The following is a 21,183-nucleotide window of genomic DNA, read 5'->3' as shown; positions in this document are numbered from 1 at the left end:
CATTAGTCGCCCCTGTATTGACTAACCACATGCAACAGGGATGGAACTCCGCCCCCAAACTGAAATCTGACACCTATGCAACTTAACACAATGCAAGCACATTTGCATGCTTGCATTCAACATTCTGGCGGTTACACAGGTTACTAATGTACCAGCATTTCACGTTTGCAAATGCTTAGCTCACGTTTACATTTACTTGTGATCTTGCAACGTTAATCACTTAAACCGTGACAAATGTATTGGCAAATGTATTCCCGAAATTTCATTACTCTACATAAATTAATTTTTGGTGTTGCCACTATTTTCATTCAGTTTATCACACGATGAGCTTGCTGCCGTTTAGTTTTTGTGGCATTTTTTTTTTTTTTTTTTTTTTTTGCCATTTTACATAGTCGTTCACGAGACTCCGTGTTTGGCCGGCCGGGGTCGGGGTGGCCGAGCGGTTCTAGGCGCTTCAATCTGAAACTGCGCTTGCTACGGTCGCAGGTTCGAATCCTGCCTCGGGCATGGATGTGTGTGATGTTCTTAGGTTAGTTAGGTTTAAGTAGTTCTGAGTTCTAGGGGACTGATGACCTCGGATGTTAAGTCCCATAGTGCTCAGAGCCATTTGAACCATTTGAACTCCGTGTTTGGCTGTTTTGATCCAGACCAAAACTTAGAATTCCACAGAATTGAAACAGCAATTGTAAATGAAGCAGTTTGGAATAACGGTATGCAGAATAATTACAGTACCAACAGAAAGTCTTAGAACCATTCTAAAGCGCTATGAGTGAGCTATGAAAACAAAACAAAGGCTACAAAAATCATATCTGTAACATAAAATGTCTCGTAATTTCAGAAGTAAGTAGCAGGATATATGTAAAGTAAACCAGCGCACAGTGATTTCGGAGTAACAGTGAGATGGCTTATTTTGGCCATGGACTTGAAATCACTTGATGGAATTCATAAAACTATTTAAGTATTCACGTTTAAAAACCGCAAATCAGTGTCAGTGTCCCAAATCAATATCGTTTCTCTTTCGTGCGCACAGGAAATAGCATTAAAATAATTGTTCTTTTCGATTGACAGTTTGCTTATAGGATTAACTCTCGGGGTCATGGGCCAGGTTGACGTTCGAATAGGTCTCTTAAGTTTCTGCCTGCTCAAGTGTATTGCCTTGTGAAAACATCAGTTTTTACTGCATTTATCTGATTATGTTATGCTAGTATGCGCAAGCTACGTGGAACTACTAAAGACCGCAGCTCAACAACGTTCGTTACCCTAAACTGTGTGCAAAGGATACTGAACGAGACTCTAACAGAGCGCTGACGAAACGTGGGGCATTCCAATCAACGTTCGTCCATAATCACGAGAGATCTTCTTACGGAAAATGTGGCACAGTAATTAAAGATACGGGTTGAGATGTACGCCCTAGTTGGAAAGATAGAATTGAAGTTCACGGCCATTTCTCCTACGTTGTCCGTCCAATGGAGCTTTAAGGGGTTATCTACTTGTGCTTCTCGTTGCAAGTACTCATCTCTTCCAACTTTAGTTCTGTACCGGGAACGTCAGAAGGAGTTATTAAAGGCGTATGTGAGTGTTTTATTTCTTAATCGCGTTTCGCTTTTAGTGCAATCGTCACAAGGCAATGAAGTATTACTAGAAACTGTAAATATCTAGTAAAATAAAATAAATGCTTGTTTCTGCAAGGCGCACCTGTATATGGTTGATGTACGTCTTTCGCGTTCGTCAGTGGTCGTTATTCACAAATTTACTTGTGTACCATCTCTCCATTGGCACAGAGTCTATTTTCTTCCACTTCTTCTGCAGGCTTCTCATTTGCTACGGCGGTGCATAACAGCCACGTACGTTTCTCTTTATATTGGTTGTTTAGTTCGTAAGACATTGTCAAAAATAGTTTACACCAACTGATTAGAGTTCACAGTCTCGTTTAAATTTGACTATCGAGAAAGCACCTACTTTTCTGTCTATTCATCGTTAGACTTCAATGAACAATACTTTTAACGTGAAGTGCTAAGCTATACCTCGTACAGTAACACGACTTCCGCCATAGGTGGAACCGAGCGATAACCGTGTAGGTCGAATTCGCTGAAGTCGGTGTCCAATTTTGCGTATTAATACATACAAATTGTCTTCATTTGGGACCAGAGGTTAAAGAAAACAAGGTAATTTATAAGAAAAACGTACAATAAAATATTCAACAATACAACAAATTATATTACGGTACAATATTGTAACAATGTACACCGAATACGTTGTGACGTAGAAAGCTTCATAAAAACAATGTCGCCTGACGAGCCAAATTTTTTCTTCTCACACAAAATTTCCTCGTAGCATGCTAATCAAGTTTTCATTCCCCGTTTTCTAGCACTAATGAGCATTTATTGGAGTCTATTTTCTCTAAAATTTGTAAGGTAAAGGCACCAGAGAGATAATTGACGCTTCGGTTCATAATGGAAGCGAGACTAAAGAAAAATCAAGACACGTCCATAAGATTGTTGACCCGGAAAAAGCGTTCGACAATGTCAACTGATACAAGATGTTCGAAATTCTGAGGGAAATAAGGGTGAGCTACAGAGAGAGAGAGAGAGATGGGTAATATACAACATGTACAAGAGCCAATAGGGAATAATAAGAGTGGAAGACCAAGAACGAAGTGCTCGGATTAAAAATGATGTAACACACTAACACAGGGATGTAGTCTTTCGCCCCTACTGTTCAATCTATACAACGAAGAAGTAATGATGGAAAAAAAAGAATGATTCAGCAGTGGAATTAAAATTCGAGGTGAAATTACAATCACACAATTCGCTGAAGACATTGCTATCATCAGTGAAAGTGAAGAAGAATTACATGATCTGCTGAAGAGTATGAAGGGTCTAACGAGTACAAAATAAGGATTGAAAGTAAATCAAAGGTGAAAGTAATGAGAAATATCGGGAATGAGGCCAGTGAGAAACTTAACATCAGGTTTGATGGTCACGAAATAAAGTTAAGGAATGCTACTACGTAGGCAGCAACGTAACCAATGACGGATGGAACAAGGACATCAAAAGCAGACTAGCACTGGCAAAATGGGCATTCCTGGCCAAGAGAAGTCTTCTTCAAATTAAGGCCTATGTATTATTTTTTTTTTGCGTCATCAGCCTTCTGATTGGTCTGATGCTACCCGCCACCAATTATTCCTCTCCTGTGCCTACCTCTCCATCTCAGAGTAGCACTTGCAACCTATGTCCTCGATTATTTACTGGGCGCATTCCAATTTCTGTCTTCCTCTACAGTTCTTGCCCTCTACAGCTCCCTCTAGGACCATGGTAGTCATTCCCTAATGTCTTAATACATGTCCTATCATCCTGTTCCTTCTCCTTGTCAGCGTTTTCCATATATCCATTTCCTCTCAGATTCTGCGCAGAACCTCCTCATTCCTTACCTTGTCAGTCCACCTAATTTTCAACATTCGTCTGCAGCACCACATCTCAAATGCTTCGATTCTCTTCTGTTCCGGTTTTTCCACAGTCCATGTTTCACTGTCATGCAATGTTGAGCTTCAAACGTATATACTCAGAAATTTCTTTCTCAAATTAAGGCCTATGTTTGATACTGGTAGACTTCTCTTGGCCAGGAATGCTGTTTGCTCCATTGCTAGTCTGCTTTTGGTGTCCTCCTTGCTCCGTCCGTCATTGGTAATTTTGTTGCCTGGGTTGTAAAATTCCGTATCTTCATCTACTTCGTGACCATCAATCCTGATGTTAAGTTTCTCGCTGTTCTCACTTCTGCTACTTCTCATTACTTTCGTCTTTCTTAGATTTACTCTCTGCCCATATTCTGTACTCATTAGACTGCTCATTCCATTTAGCAGATCTTGTAATACTTCACTTTCACTCGCGTTAGCAATGTCATCAGCGAATCGTATCATTGATATTATTTCACCTTGGATTTTGATTCCACTCCTGAACCTTTCTTTTATTTCCACATTGCTTCTTCGCTGTATAGATTGAACAGTAGGGGCGAAAGACTACATCGCTGTCTTACATCCTTTCTAATCCGAGCTCTTCGTTCGTGGTCGTTCACTGTTATTGGCTCTGAGCACTATGGGACTTAACATCTGTGGTCATCAGTCCCCTAGAACTTAGAACTACTTAAACCTAACTAACCTAAGGACATCACACACATCCATGCCCGAGGCAGTATTCGAACCTGCGACCGTAGCAGACGCGCGGTTCCGGACTGTGCGCCTAGAACCGCTAGACCACCGCGGCCGGCGTTCACTGTTATTATTCGCTCTTGGCTCTTGTACATATTGTATATTACCCGTCTCTCCCTATAGCTTACCCCTATTTTTCTCAGAATTCCGAACGTCTTGCACCGCTTTACAATGTTGAACGATTTTTTTTCAGGTCCACAAATCCTATGAACGTGTCTTGATTTTCCTTTTGTCTTGCTACCATTATCAACCGAACGTCAGAATTGACTCTCCGATGACTTTATCTTTCCTAAAGACAAACTTATCGTCATCTAACACATCCCCAATTTTCTTTTCCATTCTTCTGTGTATTATTCTTGTCAGCAACTTGGATGCATGAGATGTTAAGCGATTATTGTGCGATAATTCTCGCACTTCTCAGCTCTTAAAGTCTTCGGAACAGTGTGGATGATATTTTTCCGAAAGTCAGATGGTATGTCGCCAGACTCAAACATTCTACACACCAACGTGAATAGTTGTCTTGCTGATTTTAGAAACTCTGGTGGAATGTTATCCATCCCTTCTGCTGTAATTGATCTTAAGTCCTCGAAAGGTCTCTTAAATTCTGATTCTAATACTGGATTTCCTAACCCCTCTAAATCGACTCCTGTTCCTTCTTCTATCACATCAGACAAATCTTCTCTCTCATCCGCTATCTCCTCTGCATTTAAGAATGGAATTCCCCTTGCACTCTTAATGTTACCGCCCTAGGTATCAAACATAGGCCTTAATTTGAGGCAGAAATTTCTGAGAATGTATGGTTGGAGCTCAGCGTTTTATAGTACAGCAACATGGTCTGTGGGAAACCGGAACAGAAAGAATCGAATCATTTGAGATGTGGCACTGCAGACGAGTATTGAAAATTTGGACCGATAAGGTGAGGAATGAGGTGGTTCGACGCAGAATCGGGGAGGAAAAGAATGTGTGGAAAACACTGACAAGAAGAAGGGGCAGGATAATATGACATCTGTTTGGACATCAGGGAATAACTTTCATGCTACTAAAGGGAGCTGTAGAGAGTAAAATCCATAGAGGAAGGCAGACTGGAATATATCCAGCAAGTGATTGAGAACTTAGGTTGCAAGTGCTGCTCTGAGATGAAGAGATTGGCACAGCAGAGGAATTCGTGGCGGGCCGCATCAAAACCCTTTTTCAACTGAACTGAGGCCTTACGTCAAGTCTGCAACTATCATTTCATCTTCTGATTGAGCTGTAAACAGGTTATTCAGTGTTTTGCTCTCGCTCGCGCATTTCAGTAAACTCATCAATGGTCAGCTACTGATTGTGTGAATTCAACAGTTCTTGAAAGTGATCGCCACCCACTTCTAAATTTGTCTGACAAGAATGACTCCCTGGTCAGTCGATTGAAGCATACACATATTCGGTGGCAAAAATACAACTGTCACATGTGAGTCGAAATTAATTAGAGCAACAGGAGGATGTCCTAGTGCGATGTCGTTTAATTACATCACGTTAAATGGGATTTGTTTTAACTGTCAGTTACGTTCGACTTAAGGTATGAAGTGATGACCAAACCAGTCCTCAAAAATGGAAGCTGTCACCTAAGCTTTAGCATTCGACTTCCAGATTACAGGAAACCTAGCATTCGATTTATTTTTTAATGCTCTTGGATTTTCTAAGCGATATACTAAGAGAGATTTGAATCTACAATCATAGCTGCATTCGCGCCAACGATCATTATCAATTGATCTTTGGTGGCTTTAAAACCTGGAAATGTTTTCCCTTCACGTGCATTTAAAGTCCTTTTATGCATCTTCTTCCAGTACAAATCAGTTTCATATACGGTGAATATAGTTTGGCTAGTATAACCACTTCCGTCTAAAATTGCCTTGAGTTTTTCTGGATAGAGCGACGCACTCTCTTTACCATCGCTTGCTGTCTAGCCACGTTTTGCGATTCTATGCCAATTACAATGACTTTTGAATCGGCTACACCAACCGTTACTAGCTTTAAGCGTTCATCTTTAGCCGCCTCCTCAGCTTCTTCTTTCAGTCTCTCAAAAATCAGCTTAGCTTGAGAGCAAACCGTCTTCTGATCAACAGAACAATTTTTCATTCTTACTTGATTATCACACCATAATTTTAACGTTGTTTTCACCTGAGCGATAATACCATGACGTTTACGAATGACTCTTGAATTCAAAGACTAAGCATTTTTCACAGCTTCAAATATTTTTCCTTTATCTTTTATAATTGTTCTGACTATTGATACCGGTAAATCAAACTTCTTTGCCAACTAACAAATTTTAATTTTTGCATCGAATACTTTGATAATATTAAGATCAAATTCCAAAGTTAATGATTTCCTTTTCTTGTTGATGCAAATGAATCAGTTCTGTTTTGTTTAGATGATATATCAATCAAGCCATCTCTGTGGATAAAACGATTCCGCACGAAACTATGTAGGCGGAGCGGAGAATAGAGGTGCGCAGCACTCAAACAAACGAATCGCGTTAACTCCGGATCTGCGTAAAACGGGGCACTAAATGTATTTTGAGGTGAATATAGGCAGTTTATGAAATTATGACGAACGTCAAACCAAGTTAGGTACAGCAACAGCAACTTTGTTACCACGCCGCCTCCGTAGCCGAGGTTGCACCCGGACGCTGTATTTCTGTGTTTCTTTTTTTGTTTTGTAGCGAAGCTGAACATGGAGGTAACAAGATAGAATCCCCGCGTTGTAAGAAAATCATCACCGTAATTATGTCAGCAACGGGTGGAGAGGTGATGCTATACAGTTCTACAGTCAAACCTCCACCCAGTGTCTTGTATAGCTGATGACATGTGACACTGATGAGCCACCCGTCGGAGGGGGATGAACTCGGCGGTTCCATTGGCACAAATTTAAAGGAGTGGCCTATCCTCCGCTACCGGATTTCACTGTATTTTGAGAACGACTAATGACATCCGACATTTTCGTGCCAATCTAGGTGTATTGTGTGTCTTAGTGACTTATTTGGTATTCCTTCTCCAGAGAGGAAATGCAGACTGTAAATAATTATACTCAGTATTCCATTTTTCTTTCGACTTTAATATAAAAATAATTAGGCCCTCTTTTCTCCAAAAAACATGACGTAGTGCACCCCCAACGCTATTCATACTTATCGCTTGATCCAGCTATACGCACACAAGAGAGGTGGCGCAGTGAACACACTGGATTCGCGGTTCAAACCCTCGTCCAGCCATCCTGATTCAGGTTTTCCGTGGTTTCCCTAAATCGCTGCAGGCAAATGCAAGAATGGTTCCTTTGAAAGGGCACAGCGGATTTCCTTCCCCATCCTTTTCTAATCCGAGCTTGTGCTCCATCTCTAATGACCTCGTTGTCGATGGGACGTTAATCGCTAATCACCTCCTCCTCCAGATATACATACTGCATTCATCCAACACGGTCATCTGCCTCAAGACACGACACTCATATGTTATACCACTTTAGATCACAGCAACGGAACTTATTAATAAAATGTTGCCCAGATAATCTGAGAATGTGTACTGGAGCGGTTTTCGAACCCAGATCCGTCAGTAAGGTAACTGTCAAATCACACCACATGAACCGATTCAAAGCATCAACTTATTACACAGTTTCAGATGGTCACATATGATCAACGCACCACATACCAGACAGTAAAGGGTTCACCCTCTGTAACAACACTGAGGTCGTCGGGGATTCAGAAACCCCCTTCCATCCTGCCTCTTGGCGGTGCTAGCACTGTCGGTGAGCTTCTGTGTGGTTTCGAAGGGAAGGAGAGGAGCCAGTGGCAAAGTTGAAGCTAAGATTCTGTCCTTGAGGTTGTGTGTGTGTGTGTGTGTGTGTGTGTGTGTGTGTGTGTGTTGAAGAGCCCTACAGCGCAAGTGTGAGACAAGTTAAGCACACATAGCACATTGAAATATTACTTAATCGGGAGTTTATTTCTAGCACTCTAATAATCACAGTCAGTTGTTAACACTTGCCAACCAGAAGTAAATGTGTTAGACAGGTTCGGGGACTAGTGAGGAAGTATGTTAATCCTTTTACTGACTGATCTTACAGTTAATCTCCCTAGTACATCGAGAAACATCTCCAAATGTTCTCTTCCAGTGGACGACATCTCCTATTGCATTTATCTCTGTTCAGACACAATGTTACCTGATACAGTTTTCCTGAAGAGCTCCTGATTTCATATCCATCTCATCTGTTCTAGAGATTTTGTTTTTAACCAATATCACACTTTGTTAAATCCAAAGGACATAACTTTTGACATAACCGCATTATTTCCCGTTATGTACTTGTAGGAGGCGTTTCAAAAGCTGCTGTACTTCTCAAATATCCTGTTTGTCTGTTATTTGCCTCGCAGCAATGGAAAAGTTACAAGACTGAGTCCTTGAATCCACACACTACAGCCGTGAACCACTTTAAAAACAAGCAATCTATTCTACACCCTTGTGCAAAACTGAAGGGCGAAAGTAATTATCGGATGATGTGGCACTGCCAAGTAACATAGCTCGATGTAACGAGGAACACACATGTATAGAAAGCACACCTACAGTACAATACAGAAGGTAATTAAAAGAATTATGCAATGTGACGGGCAGAAGTGACACTTTTATTCAAGGACAATAATTGCATTGCAGTCACCGTGATTCATAATGCTTCCTCGGGACATTGTAAATGGATGGATGTGTTTCTTAATAGGATGTGTGACCACGACGGACAGCAATGAATGCCCTGCAACGTCTCCCTGCTCTACTTAGAGATTCCTGACAAAGGAGCAGGTAGACAAAAGGCATTTATTACAGTTATCCTGGGAAAAAACGAAGTTATTAGTTCGCAAGGACCGTTATTTACTGACGTTTTTAATTTAATTATAAAACAAAACATTATTTCGTTTGCAAAGCTTGCAACAGGATCCTGTAAGAACTCGCACTAGACGTTGAGGTTCTATACTTTGAAAAATGTCGTAGAAAGTTTATCGAATTAGACAGGTTACAATATACAGCCTTTATGTACTACTGAGGTTATGATTTAACCTTTAGGCGACGGTATATGACACATTAATGATAGTAAATACAATAATAATTATAAAGTCAAATAAATGTGCTATTATAAGTTATGAAAAGTTCACACATTGGATTCCGCAGCTATACTAAATTTTAAAAAAGATCCATGCAGTTAATTTTACAAAATTGATTAAGATTTCGTAGCCGTTTCTTGACAGACTGTCTGTTGAATTCTGTCTCAAGATCTTCGGGCAACATTTGCTTAATGATCCTTCTGACGTTTTGCCAGCTCAGTGGCTGGTATCTTGTTAAAGATTCACCCTCCATTTCTGGTGGAGGGCTGAATTCGAACGCGCGGTGGGAGATTGTACAAAGGGTGTTCCAGGAGAAATGGTCAGTATTTAGGGATATGACAGTAACGATCATTTGAAGCAAAAATTCTAGTAAACATGCGCTCTAAAATGCGTACTTGAAGATCTATGAACACTTTTTCATCTTCGATACTGTGAAACAAATCGCTTCTACTGCAAGCTCTTTTCTTCCATATTTTGAGAGGTGGCAGTATGTTATCTCTACTGAAAGCTCAAAGCTCTTAAGACATGTATTTTACAGCCCGTATTCATCAAACACTTTTGTTCCTAATGGTCGTCCCTGTCCGTTCCTCCAGGGACACCCTATATACCTGTCGCGCCAACGTCTTGACGGCTTTGACTAGTTGTTACCGCTGAGTTTCTCCCCTTGTTACCTGCAACAGTTGTTAGCTGCCGCGCGGGAATACAGAACCCGTTGTTTCATCTTCGTTGCTAAAACCATTGCCATGTTCGTGAATTTCTATGGCTTCCTTGAACAAACAGACGTGGTAGCCCTTCTCCACGGCGAGAGCCTGCATCTCACTCCGTGCCTGTCTGTAAGCAACTTTTGTTATGTCGTTGTTCTCTCACAGCACGTGTTCCACCGCGGTCGATAAACCTACAATACCGGTTATGTTCAATGATACCGATATTGGTGGTTCGTTACTTTTATTGGAGCTACCACGGAATAAAACCCTCTTTCTCTATTTGACTTAGAACGCAGAACCAAACCTTTATCACAGTGCCTTACAACTCTGTAAGACTAACGAAGGAGAGAGACTAGTAAGGCTCTCAGTTTGGAACACTGCGAGGTTCCAGGCTTTTGACGATGACGAAGAATCGTTCTCCTTTGATAGCAAGACATTAATCATGAAGTAGCAGTTATTATTCGATCCGCGGGCTGTTCTATTGGATGATATGATGGCTGATTCTAGTTCCGTCATCATGAAGGGTTTCATAATTTGATGATCGTCATTGGTCGGTTCGAATCTCGTTTTCGGACGTTTGCAGGGTTAATCAGGACGGAAACCACATGATTAGGCATTTTGGCATCGTAGAGAGCCACCCATCCTTAACATTACAGAATCTTCGGTATGTTGCCATATTGTCAAAAATGGTTCAAATGGCTCTGAGCACTATGGGACTTAACAGCTGAGGTCATCAGTCCCCTAGAACTTAGAAATACTTAAACATAACTAAGCTAAGGACATCACACACATCCATGCCCGAGGCAGGTTTCGAACCTGCGACCGTAGCGGTCGCGCGGTTCAAGACTGAAGCGTCTAGAACCGCTCGGCCACTCTGGCCGGCTCGCACATGGAAGTTAAACCTGTTGCATAGAACGTACTTTCTCAACAAGGCAATAGAATGAGTTAAGTATGTGCGCGCACAGCTAAACGTTGTTTACCAACTGTGGAAACCGGAAATTCTTGAAGGGAAGGGGAGGGGGGGTGTCGACATTAGGAGCGGTGGCAGAATTAGGTCCCCTAACCTTATCAATCGAGTATCATTATTTTTATATTTGTTTCTACACAGTCACATGAGCATTTCACAATGCTGTTGCTGCTTTTGGTTAGTCAGTGGTCATCTTCAGAACATGCATGGATCAGAATAAGAAAGTGAACATGAGAACGGTTGGTGTTGTCGGTTCGCCCCAAGCGCAATATGGCCTCAGTAGCAGCTGTGCAGTTACACCGTGAGGACGTTCATGCGTACCCCATGAACATGAAGCACTGAGTTTACTTTGTAGGATTATGAAAGTCTTATCGCATTCGTAAGCAGTTTCACAAGTTTTGTACAAGAAACCTACACCACTGAGAAAAAACATTGATTATGCCGTGTGCCTGGGGCCTCCCGTCGGGTAGACAGTTCGCCTGGTGTAAGTCTTTCGAGTTGACGCCACTTCGGCGACTTACGTGTCGATGAGGATGAAATGATAATGATACGGACAACACAACACCCAGTCCCAGAGCGGAGAAACTCTCTGGCCCAGCCGGGAATCGAACCCGGGCCGTTAGGTACGACATTCCGCCGCGGTGACCACTCAGCTACCAGGGGCGGACAAACATTGATTAGTAACGGCAGCTGAGATAGGGAAGTAGTATAACTGTGTACAGGAGAGAAGGTGTGACTCGCCTCGTACTCTGGTTGCAGCTGCAACGGCTTAGCTGCGAGTCACTTACGTTACTCTGATCCATGTATAAAGACACATGCTTCAAGCAGTTTCCGTTGTGACAACGCAGTAGTATCCACTAGCAACGTCTGCCTTCAGCCTGCAGATGACCAATGGCTGGTCGAAGCAGACAATGGCATTGTGCAACGCTAATGTGATAGTCGAAATAAAAATGTAAAAACAAAAGAACGACAACACTGTCATGCCTTATGGTACAGAATGCCTTTCGTTAAATACAGGTTGATTTTTTCTACCGTGTACAAACTCTAGGGATTGATCGATGAGAGGTTACGGAACAAAAAATTCTAAATAATTTATGTCCGGAAATGCATGGTTTCCATGCTAGAGACCATTTATTCAGTCACACTTTGTTACTGAGACTGCAGTCTAATACGCGCTGTACCATGAAGTTACAGTAGGCATGGTTTCCTTCCAGAGAGTGGTACTATTCCTCATGCGGCATATGTTGTGTCCGATTTACTTCTTCTCTTGCTGACTCACCTCGTAGTGGATGTGATGCAACGTTGTACACAATGGTTTCGAATTCATATCGAGAGCTTGCCAACATGTGTTGCAAATAGCAACGGGCCGCGGGCACCAATGTTGTATAAGGAGACCTATCCCCGCCGACAACAACCACAGCATTCAATGTTCGCAACAGTGTTTCGCCGTTTGTCTGAGACATGGTTGTTTCAGGAAGTAGGAAATCATGAAGGACGTACCCGAAATGTTCGGACACCAGGCTTGAGGACTATGTGATTAACACTGTGTTAAGCGACCGCCGTTTGAGTACTAGGCAGTTGGCCTTTGAGTACTAGGCAGTTGGCCTGCCAGACGACCATGATGAACGTTCTCCGTGTCAATTGTTGCTACCCTTATCACTTAAGGCGTGTGCATGACTTACTAACGGCATACTTTCCATATAGGAAGCAGTTTTATCACTGGTTTCTTCACCAGGTAACCGTGATTCCGGGATTTGTGTCATCCATCCTACTCACAGATGAGGCCACCTTTACGCGCAGTTTTATCTTCAACTTTCTTAACAGTCATCTATGAGATTGTATACAGAACACCAATGGTATGGTGACAGCGCATCATCAGCATCGGTGCAGCGGGAATGTGTGGGCCGGAATAATTGGCGACCGTATTTTGCGACCAATGTACCTTCCACGTCGCCTAACAGGCCGCAACTATCGCCGTTTCTGGCTGCAACTATCGGCGTTTCTTGAGGGTGACTTTGCCTCCCCTGCTGGAAGAAGTGCCATTGATGATTCGAAGGGTTCTGTGGTTGCTACCATAATAGTGCTCCAGCCCACTTAACGTCTTGACGCATTTTAATCGTGTCTTCCCGGTCGATGGATCCGACGAGGGGGTCCAGCCTGCTCGTTCACCGGATCTCAACCGGTACGATTTTTGGTTATGGGGCCATCTCAAAAGTATCGTGTATGCAGAGCCCATTTCAGATGTGGAAACACCGGAGAAGCGTATTCATTCTGCCTTTGACACTGTTCGGATGCAGCCTGGCCGATGTGAACATGTGAGACAGAACATGCTACGGCGCGTACACGTGTGCGTTGAGGCTCATGGAAACCATTTTCAGCACATACTGTAACTGTGGTTGCATGGTAACAGCGAGTATTATACCGCAGTTCTGTAACAATTTATGATTGAATAAATGGTCTCTAGCATGCATTTCCGCTCATAAGTTCATTGGACCTTTTTTATTCCGTACCCTCTCTTCGATCAATCCCTAGAGTTTGTACACGGTGAAAAAAATCACGCTGTATAGCCAAACAGTTAGTTGAAATAGAAAAGAAGGAAAAGAAAATACAAAAATTATGGGACCAATATATGACTACTGGAAAAGAAAATTAAGAAGGTATAAAGTACTTTATGAAAGAATAAAACGTATATTAGACGCGATGAGCAAGAAAAGAGTTCTGTTCAACTATGGACACCTTAAAGGACAAGATGAGAAAAGAATAACAAAAAGAATTTTTATTTGTTTGACAAGAATCCAAAAACGACAGTGACGTTGGTCAAAGAAGTCAATCAAACATGAGGGAAATGGAAATTACGGAGGAAGAAATATGAAAAAAAATCAATTCAAAAGTAAAAAATTTCAAAGGCTGCCGAGAGAAAACATAGAAAAATACGGTCAGTAGAAAGAACACAACATAGGAAAAGAATGAGAAACTACTGGAAAGAAAGAAAGGAGAAATTAGCAGAAAGAAATGAGAACTTATTTCATGTAGTCCTCAGTAGGCCATACCAATTTTTTTACGTCAGTCAACTGATTAATTTTTAATGTTTGGAGGTCACTGTCGCGTAAAATTGTGAATGTATTTTCGCACCAACTGCTACAGGACCAATGCTTCGTTGGGCTTTATACTGATCAGCCAGAAAATTATGACCACCGAACTACTATCGATATAAACCCGTCCAGGCGATAGCAGCGTCATTCTCCCCAACTCGCCAGATCCGAACCCGATCGAACACTTCTGGGATGTGGTTGAACGTGGGGTCAGATCTCATCGCCCCTCTCCCCGGAAATTACAGGAATTGGGCGACATGCGTGTGTAGATGCGATGTCAACTTCCTGCATCGGCATTATTGCTTCCATGATACGACCTGTCGCCGCTATTATCAGTGCCAAAGGCGGACATACCGGCTATTGGGTAGGTGGCCATAATGTTCTGGCTAGTCAGTGTATGTTGAAGATGGTGACACTGTCAAAAGGTGCAGGCACGACGATGATATAAATACATGTCAGAAGATTGTAAAGGTTTTACATTCTGCTAAAGCACAGTCTTTTCCAGTATATCACTTGATAATGGCCGTAAGGCCGAAACTGCAATAGTCACAATCAATAATTTCTAGTCAATGCCGACTTCAATGTCTTCGAAAAATGTCAATGATTTTATTCCAATACAGTACATCCTTCGTTTTCTTCAACGTGGTATTTTTTTTATGTTATCGCCCTACGTCAAAAACTATGAAAAATGTGAATATAGGAACTTACCTGTATGTTACCAAAGTAATTATCTACATCGTAGGTATTTATTGCAGGCGACTATTGTAAAGGGGCACCTTTTAATTTTATTTTGTAAGAAACAGTTGTACTTAGATTCCTATCAGTAGTGGAAGTGAGTATATTTGCTGGAAAATTAACATTGTCGGTTGGAACAGATGTACACAGTGTATATGCAGCAGTATGAAATCCATTCTATCGACAAATACAGTCAAGTGGTACCGCGTTTGCTGACAGTAGCACGGTGTATAACAAGACATCAACGATTCAGTTGGTTGAGGTTTTTTTTTTATTATTATTTTTTTATGACTATGGGACCAAACTGCTGAGGTCATCGGTCCCTAGGCTTACGCACTACTTAATCTAACTTTTAACTTACGCTAAGGTCAACACACACCCACTCCCGAGGGAGGGCTCTAACCTCGCGGGGGGAGCCGCGCGAAAAGTGACAAGACGCCTAAGACCGAACGACTACCCCGCGCGGCGGTAGAGGGTGGAATTCGGTATAGAGGCAGTCGGCTCTGTGCGGTTTTAGTGTGTGCGTATGCGCCTTTACTGCAAATAGAAAACAGACACCATTAGTGATAATGCGAGTTGTGTACGTGAACCACGATTGTGATAATGTTACGCAGAGAAAAGTTATCATTATGTGATTGAGAAAATTTATCATATGTGATTAAAATGCAAAAATCTGTGTGTACAATGAAATGGAACTCTGTAATCGTCAAATTGCTAAGAAGGTGAACTGTTCAAAGTACGCCTGCCGGGATGACCGAGCGGTTCTAGGCGCTACAGTCTGGAACCGCGCGACCGCTACGGTCGCAGGTTCGAATCCTGCCTCGGGCATGGATATGTGTCACGTCCTTAGGTTAGTTAGGTTTAAGTAGTTCTAAGTTCTAGGGGACTGATGACCTCAGCAGTTAAGTCCCATAGTACTCAGAGCCATTTGAACCATTTTTGTTCAAAGTACAGTGATTGATAATCTCGGTAGAGTGGGGGCACGATATGGATAGAACGGAAACTATGGGCAAAGTAGAAAATTATCTGAGACATAGAAAGGGCCACAAACTGTTATTCTTCTCAACTTGTTGTTGATTTACAGTTGCCAGTAACTGCCAGACGTGTAAGACAAATTTTTCCTCATGACAAACATCTTGCATTCAAGAAATAACTGCAGAAACACGCTCTAACATCCAAACATAAACAGGCGAGATTGGAATTTGGTGAAAAACATCTGTCATGATCTTCGGAATGGGATAAAGTGATCTTCATTACGAGGAGAAGAAGTTTGATTTAGATGGACAGGATGGATTTCAATATTATTAACATGATCACAGAACAGAACAGCAGGTAACAATGAGCAGAATTTTTTATGGTGGAAGTGTTATTATTTGAACAGACTTGAGTGGTGAAGTTAAGTCACATTGCTTGGCTGAACACAACAATGAACTCCATCTTGCACACAGAGATGTTAGAGACAAAATTGATTGGAACGTGTAAGAACCTAGGGAACGAAAGTGTAATATTTCAACAAGACAATGAATCTGTGTGTGTTTCTTCTACAAACAATAAGTGGTTTGAAGATAAAGATTTCATGTCTTTCCCTCGTCTGCACGTAGCCCGGATTTGAGTAGCATGGAAAATCTTTGGTGAACACTTGCAAGCCTGTTTATCGGAATGGAAGGCAATTTGAGACCGTATATGAGCTGAAAGGGCGACAGGAGCAGAGTGGCGACAATTTTACTGCAAGGCCTAACAAAATCAATGCCGAAGAGGTAGAGCGAATATTGGACAACATACTAACAATGCAGTAACACAACAGGAGAGTGCACTTATACCCGTTTCCATCCAGGAAATGCAAACGCCTGGTTTTTTGTTATTCATGTTATGAAAGAAACTATGTAATTCCGCTATGGCTGTTTATGTCTTATATGCCTGTACTACTTCCATAGTAAATTCGATACATTTATGGTTCAGACATTGTACTGTTACCTCCGTGAACCCCGCCTTTGTATTATTTCCACTACTACTGTATCCGTTACCATTCTAATAAACTAATGAGTCCTCTCCGCTCGCCAAATCCCGTACAGATCCGCAGTAAGCTCTCCTCCAATCTCCCAGATGGAAGGTGTGGAAATTGCATCTGCTCAGCTCCGAGACGAAAAGAGAGGCAGCTTGAACAATTAAACAACGATATTGGCTGGTTAGATTGAAATAGAGACGCTGTGTCTAGTATGTTCCTACAAGATTGCACGAGAGTAACTAGCCTCATAACAATAAAAGTGTATCTATTCGCAAAGGATTGCTGTGGGGTCTAGAATGAACTCCGAAACTTCTAGTAAGGGGGATGAATACTGTATTCATAGCTCATCCTCTAGACTTAGCACTCACTTAAGCTCAGATGGCGTAGCGGTTAAGTCACTGGAAACGTCTTCGGGAGAAACGGGGTTGAAGTCCACGTTTGACTATCGCGAGTTTGGTTTTGATTATCACCCTATATCATTTCAGACGATTAGAGGACTGCTATTTGTCCAAATGTCGTAGTGTTGCACCTTGTCGCCGGTGGAGCATTAACTTAGTTTCTTTTCTTTCGTACTAGTAGATACGACATATTAGTGCACATAGAAATCTCTCTGTAAACCAGGGTCTCATATGGCTTCGTTTACCAGGTATTTTAAGAATGTGATTCAAGAAGTAATTAACTCTTGTGACAAAATGTTATCCATAGTCAGATAGAATAGTACCCCGTTGTGTGGAAGTAATACCCAACATAATTAATATTCTCACCACGCTGGTGCAAAAAGTTTCTGCATCGGTACGCCAAGTCATTTATGCCTGTCTATGGCAAACAGGGGCACGTCATAACGGCGTGGAGAGCGTGCACACCGGTTGTGATTCTCAAAACAGTCGTTGCTTCTTCGCTGGTAACCGTACGTACCAGCCGCTGGGTGACAGGTTTGGAACAGTTCTCAGGATCGTCCTTTAGCTCTCAAAGAAAACAACTTCAACTGACATCGATATTTTCGCATCTACGTCAGTTATTTTGATGGCCAAATAGCAGATCTAATATAGCACCCTTAAAGGCTCATATACTAATCAAACTGCACCAATATCGGCTGTTTTAATTCGTCTACGTACGATTATCCCTGTTTTAGTTTTCTTAATGGTCGTTTTATGGCATCTTTTCAAAACACTGCCCATTGCGTTCAACAGATTTTCTGAACTCTTACCGTCGCTGATAGAATTACTATGTCATCAGGAAATCTTGATTTTTTATTTCTTCTCCGAGCACGTTTATTCCCTTTTCCAAATTTATCTGTGGTTTCTTTTATTGTTTGCTCTATATACAGGCTGAATAACATGCGAACATGTCACTTCGGTGTATTTTGCCTTTACGATTCTGACATTTCTACATCAACAGTGACGTTTAGTCTGTCATGAAAAAGTGACTGTGGTCGTTTGCTATTTAACGTCTGTTCTGCTCATTGTAGGCTTTCTTGTTATTTTTTTGCTTTGTACAGTATTTAATGAAATGTTATGTAACTTTTTTATTTAATAATTGTAATAGCTGGCCGTATCATGTAGTAAATAAATAGTGCTGCTGTTTGGTGTTATTCTTCGATATTATTCTTCTGCCAGGATGACGACGGTGACTACGAGGGAGAGGACTTTATTACGGACGAGGAACCGGACATCCCGACGGACGTTCTGAAGATGGAGTACAGCGAGGATAGCCCAGTGGCGGGCGACAGCGCTGTGCTGGAGCGGTTCTCGGCGGACGGCGACAAGAAGCCGGCGCTGAAGCGCAAGCGCGGCTGGTCGGAGGAGACGCGGCTGGCGGACGCGTGCGGCCTGCTCAAGGCGGCGGTGACGGCGGGTGCATTGGCGCGGGACGATTGCGCCGTCTACGGCGAGCACGTGGCCAACAAGCTGCGCGCGCTCGACCACCGCACGCGCGCCATCGTGCAGCACGCCATCAACAACGTGCTGTTCGAGGCGGATATGGGCAAGTACAGCGAGGCGGGCGCGCCACACTTCCAGCCGGCGTACTACGAGTGCGCCACCCCTGCCGGCTTCCCGCCCGCCTGGGCGCCGCCCACGCCGCAGCCCCAGCAGGCCGCCGCCGCCGCGGCCGCCGCCGCCGCCATGATGTGCCCACCGCCGCCTCCGCAACAGGCGCCGGCCGGCGCGCAGGCGCACGCGTCGCCCACCGCCGCCTCTCAGCCCCCGCACCAGAGTCCGCGCGCCTGAACCGCGCCTCAGCCGCTGCCGTTCTCAGTGGTGCGCGGCACTCCTGCCAAACTGTGTACCCTCGCTAGGTCCCGTTACACTTTATTTCCATTGTGTCAATTTTAGGTGAAATACGAGAGGAGTTGAAAAGTTCCCACGTTCATCGGGAGATGAAAATTGTAAAAGTGTGATGAAAACCTGCAAGTTGACAATCTTACACGCTTTATTTTCTGCTTACTTTCGCCATTTCACAAACGAACACATTTTCCACCTGGTTTATTATTACATATTATCGCTTATTCCATGAATCTAAATATTTCTTCATATTTCGGAAAATAAAGTAATTAGAAAGTGAAAGGTCTGGTAATATGAAGTACGTGGAACATAATTTGGACATACATAGGCCTTTCACGTGCAGATCCTTTGACATGAAGAATCGAGTACCAGTCCATATCTTCTCGAGGATTCACGTTTCTCGAGTGCAAGAAATATGTCATTTCATCCTCTCATCTATGCGGAAAGCTGTGTAGCTTTACCCCCAAGATAACCATTTCTAGCTTGATCGAAACGCTTGCACGACTCTGAACTTTTGCTAGACTGATCCATGTGACAGACCTAAACTTCTTGTCACATGCTCCATGTTAGTTATCTCTGTTCTTATAACATATTGAACAAGTATTTATTCACTTGTTTGCGCTTTGTGTTTTGTTATGTGCTAGTACTCATAAATCGTAATTTCTCCAAGCCTACGCATCTCTCATCGCGTTAGACGGGCTTGCGATTGTCTCATTTAACGCTTTGACATTCTTGGCCGTCTCATCATGCACTAGGAATTTTCTTTACATTTAGAGAAAAATTATTTTCCATCACGTTGTAAAATGTCGTACAACACGTTTAAAGAATTAAAACTACGACAAGAAAATGAATGCTTCATATGTGAAAATGTCAATTTTTTCTCTCCTGTGGTAAATTGAACTTTCGACTCTTTTTCATTTCACCTCTTATTCTTCCTGAAGATGGAAAATTCTGCGATAAATTTTGTGTTTAAGTCTTCTTGTTTCTCATATTTTTGGTGGACGGCTGGACTCCTTGTAACATGCATTCCCCCTGTATCCATGTTTAAACTCTCTTCGTGACATATTGTTTTTATAGCGATATGTAACCCAAATGCTCTGCTTTCTTCTGCCGCTAACAAGAATTTCATATTCAAGAACATCATTTTCGTTCAGAAGTTTAAACGCTGTTATGCGTTTAGTCCATGTCCTTTTAGTAATATCATATTTTCAGTTAAGTAATGTTGAAGGTGTACATACCGAATATCGCAACCGCTGACAGGTTTGCGAAAGAGAATAAGCTTGAAGAATGTGTGTATGATATATATATATATATATATATATATATATATTTTTACGCCTGATCCTCAGAATCGTAGTAGTATAACATGAGTAACTGAGTAATTTAGCCAGCAGACCAACCTTTCTCAAACTTCACACTTAAATTATGTCACGATACAATAGTCATTTGCGTGCAGCAGTTCATGGAGAACATATATGTAATTTTGTTGGACTTCCTACGAAATGTCTTTTGTTATACTACTTCCTACTTCGGAATATTTTGCACTTTTGAGCAGATATTTTTACGAATACGTATATGAGAGATTCTGTCCTTGAAAATCTGATCAAGTACTTTCTTCACTATGGTTTTCAGGAAGTTGTGTGCTCAGTGTTGCTATCATCGTCAAACGACTGTCATTCTTAGCAATTACACAGATCTCAGTGTATTATTTCTGTGCGTAATTGACTGAACATATTACTTTGTAAATGTACTATCTATAAATGACTGGGTTCAAAGCGTGTAAATAAAACAACCGAAAAATGTGTAATAAAAGCACTACAAAATATAACGATTTTTCGTTTGCCATTTTCCTTACAAACATCTGTTTGTGAACGAGCTTCACTGGATGCTGAGTGAAATATGTCGCAGCTACTTGAATCTCCTCGGTGCGGCATCTTCTTTCACAAAGTTGTAGTGATGCCATCCCGAGTTCCACGTGTACTCTGTCTTACAGCGAGCAACGCTGTAGCCAGCGAAATGGGAAACATAAAGACAGGAGCAACGAGTTATGCACTGGCTTCTTTGGTGTTTTTTCCCTATGGGTAATA

General features: G+C 42.1%; 1 protein-coding gene across 1 annotated transcript in view; it reads left to right on the top strand.

Moving 5' to 3' along the window:
- The window catches only part of LOC126412629 (uncharacterized), a 32,670-nt gene extending 13,628 nt beyond the window's left edge, over positions 1–19,042 (top strand). The window contains exon 2 of the mRNA XM_050082340.1: positions 18,431–19,042. Within this exon, the coding sequence (XP_049938297.1) occupies positions 18,431–19,042 (612 nt within the window). The remainder of the gene's footprint in view (positions 1–18,430) is intronic.
- The last annotated feature ends 2,141 nt before the right edge of the window (positions 19,043–21,183 follow it).

This window comes from Schistocerca serialis, chromosome 1, assembly GCF_023864345.2.
Source record: "Schistocerca serialis cubense isolate TAMUIC-IGC-003099 chromosome 1, iqSchSeri2.2, whole genome shotgun sequence".
Taxonomy (NCBI): Eukaryota; Metazoa; Arthropoda; class Insecta; order Orthoptera; family Acrididae; genus Schistocerca; species Schistocerca serialis.
Note: the sequence above shows the minus strand (reverse complement) of the source record. Positions and strands in the feature narration are given on the sequence as shown.